This window comes from Malus domestica, chromosome 15 (assembly GCF_042453785.1).
Source record: "Malus domestica chromosome 15, GDT2T_hap1".
Lineage (NCBI taxonomy): Eukaryota > Viridiplantae > Streptophyta > Magnoliopsida > Rosales > Rosaceae > Malus > Malus domestica.
The window spans coordinates 37,090,003-37,094,737 of record NC_091675.1 but is presented as its reverse complement, the minus strand read 5'-3'; the positions used below and the strand labels follow the sequence as shown (position 1 = coordinate 37,094,737).

General features: G+C 39.1%; 1 protein-coding gene across 1 annotated transcript; it reads right to left on the bottom strand.

Moving 5' to 3' along the window:
* Window positions 1-2,300: 2,300 nt before the first annotated feature.
* On the bottom strand, window positions 2,301-2,783 carry LOC139191893 (uncharacterized). Its single transcript, XM_070812923.1, has 2 exons — window positions 2,498-2,783; window positions 2,301-2,434 (listed from the first exon to the last, which is right to left on the bottom strand). The coding sequence occupies exons 1-2, from the start codon at window positions 2,781-2,783 to the stop codon at window positions 2,301-2,303; spliced, it is 420 nt and encodes a 139-aa protein (XP_070669024.1).
* Between the last annotated feature and the right edge of the window lie 1,952 nt (window positions 2,784-4,735).

Sequence of the window (4,735 nt, the reverse complement as noted above, 5' to 3'; positions counted from 1 at the left end):
CATAGTGAGATAGGCATTGCATCATCACTAAAAAAATCTGGTGGAAGTAAAACAAAGGGAAGGCCACGGCATTGATGAATTTTATGGGGTATGCATGGTTTTGAGTGAAGTTTTGGCCAATCCTTCTAGAAATTTATCCCTTCTTGCAACTTGTATTTGTTTCACCAGATTTTTAGCATGTTCCTAGCCTCTTTTGTCTTCAAATTCGTCCATCCATCTTGCTCATATCATATGTAATCCATTACAAGCTCAAAACTGCTCCAAAATGCACTTTCTTGCTACCTTAGCCCTTTGGACCTACAAACACACGAAAATGGCTTAAAGTACTAAAATAACTAAGAACTAATAACGTAAATGCAAGAAAACTAGTTAACTAAGTCGCATAAATATGCGTCTATCAAATTCCCCCACACTTAGCTATTGCTAGTCCTCGAGCAAAATAAAACAAATAAAACATAACCTAACCTTCCAACATTTGCCTTAGGGATTTCCAATGCACATGACATGTTAAAGATTATCATTCCCACAGAATTGAGTCAATTTAACACTTAAGCACATACTTAATCATAGTCACTACTTACTAATTCACAATTAACCAATTAAAACAATGTTTTGAATGTAGTAACATGCCTTAGAGAATTCCCTCAATCCTTACAAGATACGCACTCTATTTTCACTCAGATTTTCTAACTACACACCCTATACTAGTTATATGTGAGAGAATTGATGTAGATATAGAAACGAATGCTCACATATATGTATAACAAAGAACACAATTTCTAGAGTTAATAAGCATGTTGAGATATGATCTCATGAATGGAATGCTACTACTTAGATGCGAGAACCAGTGACCATATGCTCATACCAAGTTCAATCTCCACAAATTGAAACACATAACACTCAAGATAGAAGTCAAGGGTTGTAACGGGGCTTGGGGTATTGGCTAACAAAGAAAGGATAAGGAAAACAAACGTTCTTAAAGTGAAAGTAAGCAAAGTAATGAAATTGAGATTTAGAATTTACTTAGATTGCAGAAATTAGCTTTAAAACACAAGGGGAAGATTTAAACAACTCCTTAGGGTCGAATTCATTGTTTTGGACCCCTTCTTCATCAAACAACACTTTAGAACTCTTTTTCACTTCTTTTCAACTCTTTTCGCATTCTTTTCACATTTTTCTTTTCTTTTTTCTTTCTTTTTACCCGTGCCTATGGCACATAATTCCTTATGAAAAACACTTCCCCCACACTTGTTTTCTGCCACAAAGGAATTCAATTTGAATCATGCTTTACTACGCTTTAAGAACAAGGTTAATGGATGGTCCTAATCTAAGCTAGGTGAAGGTAATGTGGGTTACAAAGAAAAGGCTCACAAAGCTCAACGGGATTAAAACGTACAAAACATAATGACATAGGGGATTCACGGCTTTTTGGTTATGGTGGTGGTCACTACACAACTTTATCTTGAATATGTGTTATGCAAATCAATGACATGCTTTGAATGAAATGGGTATGAGTTCTAGCATTTGGAACTAAATGATGAAACGCCTTCTAAGTAGTAACCAAGCAAAGAATAATGAGATCATGCAACGACTTAGAAAACAATAAATCACAGATTATTAACTCTCCAAATAAACGTTTAGGCTCAAGTCTCACAAGGTTGTAGCGTTAGTTTGAGTTCTTTCCTTCAAGCATGTTACAAAAACTGATTTTTCCTTTAAGATTGCATGTAAATTCATAAGTTATAACCACAACCAAGCATAAACAAAGAGTAAATCAAACTTTCATCCATGTTAATCACTCTCTTTAACAGCCATGAAATTACAAACCAAATCCTCATCATTGTGTTGGAAGGTACCCTAAGACACAAACAAACACACAAAAACAACTCTTTTTGGGTTTTGCAAAGCAATTTTTCAAATTTTTATGTGATTTTCGGAGTTATAAGTCAGCACACACTAAAACTCACCAAAACAGCCTAAAAACAGTGAAAAACAACATTAGAAATTATGAGTGAGAAAACCCTACGAATTTGCATCAAAACACTTTGGTTACCCCCCCACACTTAAATCAAACATTGTCCTCAATGTTTCAAGCATATACTAACACAAATAACAAACAAACAAACAAAACAGCAACTAAGCAATTTAACATGGCATAAATGAAAACAACAACAAAGGGAAGGGTTTAGGAACGCAAATCTGGAATTTGGAGTGCTCTCTAGGTCTTCCTTTGTTGCATGCATGGGTTGCCTCCCAAGTAGCGCTTGCTTTAACGTCGTACAGCCGGACGAAGAACCCATTCACTCCTCAATGGAGTCCACGGCATGCAAGGGAATGTCATCCACGGTATGCTCCTCAAAGTTCTCGTAGTACGGCTTCAAACGATGCCCGTTCACCTTGAATTCGTGTCCCGTTTTCAAGCTTTGGATTTGGACTGCACCATGAACAAAAACATTAGTAATAACAAAAGGTCCAATCCACTTGGAACGTAACTTACCGGGAAACAAACGTAAACGGGAATTGAACAATAGCACTTTCTGCCCAATTGCGAACGTTTTGCCCCTAATCATCTTATCATGGAACGCCTTGGTCTTTTCCTTGTAAATGCTTGCGTTCTCGTATGCCTCGTGCCGTATCTCATCAAGCTCATTCAATTGGAACTTCCGGTGACTCCCCGCTTCATCGAGGTTCATGTTAAACTTCTTGACGGCCCAATGAGCTTTGTGCTCCAACTCAACGGGGAGATGGCACGGTTTGCCATAGACAAGCCGAAAAGGGGACATTCCAATGGGTGTCTTGTACGCCGTACGATACGCCTAAAGTGCATCATCTAACCGTAAACTCCAATCCTTCCTCGTTGGCCCAACAGTCTTCCCTAGGATTTGCTTGATCTCACGGTTGGAAACCTCGGCTTGGCCATTAGTTTGAGGATGATAAGGCGTAGAAACCTTATGATTGACATTGTATTTCCTCAATAACGCCTCAATGGTCCGGTTGCAAAAGTGTGACCCTCCATCACTAATGATCACTCGTGGCATGCCAAACCTTGCAAAAATGTTAGTTCTAATAAAATCTGCAACCACTTTAGAATCATTAGTCCGGGTGGCCTTTGCTTCCACCCACTTTGACACATAATCAACCGCAAGCAAAATATATATAAAACCATATGAAGAAGGAAAGGGACCCATAAAATCAATACCCCAAACATCGAAAATTTCAACATTTAGGATAGAAACCTGCGGCATTTGGTCCCTAGCACCAATGTTACCCATTCGTTGGCATTTATCACATGTTAAGCAAAAAGTTCTAGCATCCTTAAAAATACTAGGCCAATAAAATCCACATTGTAATACCTTAAGGGCAGTTCTTTGTGTGCCAAAGTGCCCACCACATGCATATGTGTGACAAAAACTTAAAATTGAACGACATTCAGAATCATGCACACAACGACGAACAATTTGATCCGGGCAAAATTTCCACAAATATGGATCATCCCACACATAAAACCGTGCATCATGCCTAAGTTTATCACGTTGGTGCCTAGTGTAAGTGCTTGGAATTCGTTTTGTCACCAAAAAGTTCACCAAATCAGCATACCAAGGCTCACTAACCTTTATGGACATCAATTGTTCATCGGGGAATGTCTCCAAAATCGGCAAAGCCTCCTCATTATGCACCATTCGGCTCAAGTGGTCAGCCACTACGTTCTCACTTCCCTTCTTGTCACGAATCTCTATGTCGAACTCTTGAAGTAGCAACATCCACCGAATTAGCCGTGGCTTGGCCTCCTTTTTGGTGAGCAAGTACTTTAATGCTGCATGGTCAGTGAAAACAATTACTTTAGTACCAATTAGATATGATCTAAACTTATCTAAAGCAAAAACAACGGCAAGAAGTTCTTTTTCTGTAGTGGAATAGTTCAATTGTGCATCATTCAACGTCCGTGAGGCATAGTAAATGACGTGTGGCTTTTTGTCCTTCCTTTGTCCCAAAACAGCCCCTAAAGCGTAGTCGGATGCATCGCACATAAGCTCGAAAGGTAGGCTCCAATCTGGTGGAACAATGATGGGTGCCGTGGTTAACAACTCCTTGAGTTGATTGAATGATGCCGTGCACTCCTTGGTGAATTCAAACGCCACTTCTTTTTGTAGGAGACGGCAAAGAGGTTGTGCTATCTTCGAAAAATCTTTGATAAACCTACGATAAAATCCTGCATGACCAAGAAACGAACGAACCTCTCTAACCGAAGTCGGAGAGGGTAAGTGACGTACTAGATCTATTTTGGATTTATCCACCTCAATGCCGTTTTCAGAGATAATATGCCCTAAAACTATGCCTTGTTTTACCATAAAGTGACACTTTTCCCAATTTAAAACGAGGTTAGTTTCCATGCATCGTTTTAAGATTAATGTGAGATTTTCCAAGCAACCATCAAACGAATCGCCAAAGACACTAAAATCATCCATGAATACCTCAATAATCTTCTCAATAAAATCTGAAAAAATACTTACCATGCATCGTTGGAACGTGGCCGGTGCATTGCATAAACCGAATGGCATGCGGCGGTAAGCAAAAGTACCAAATGGGCACGTGAAGGTGGTCTTTTCTTGGTCTTCCGGAGCTATGACAATTTGATTATATCCCAAATAACCGTCAAGAAAACAATAAAAAGAATGACCGGCTAACCTTTCTAGCATTTGATCGATGAATGGTAGTGGAAAGTGGTCCTTCCTTG

Bases quoted from the DNA above. Each gene is read 5' to 3' on its own strand.
- LOC139191893 (XM_070812923.1), bottom strand. From the start codon at position 2,783: ATGTCCCCTTTTCGGCTTGTCTATGGCAAACCGTGCCATCTCCCCGTT. The intron at 2,435-2,497 runs GTAAGTTACGTT...TTCATGGTGCAG, and splicing joins CCGTTTACGTTTGTTTCCCG to TCCAAATCCAAAGCTTGAAA.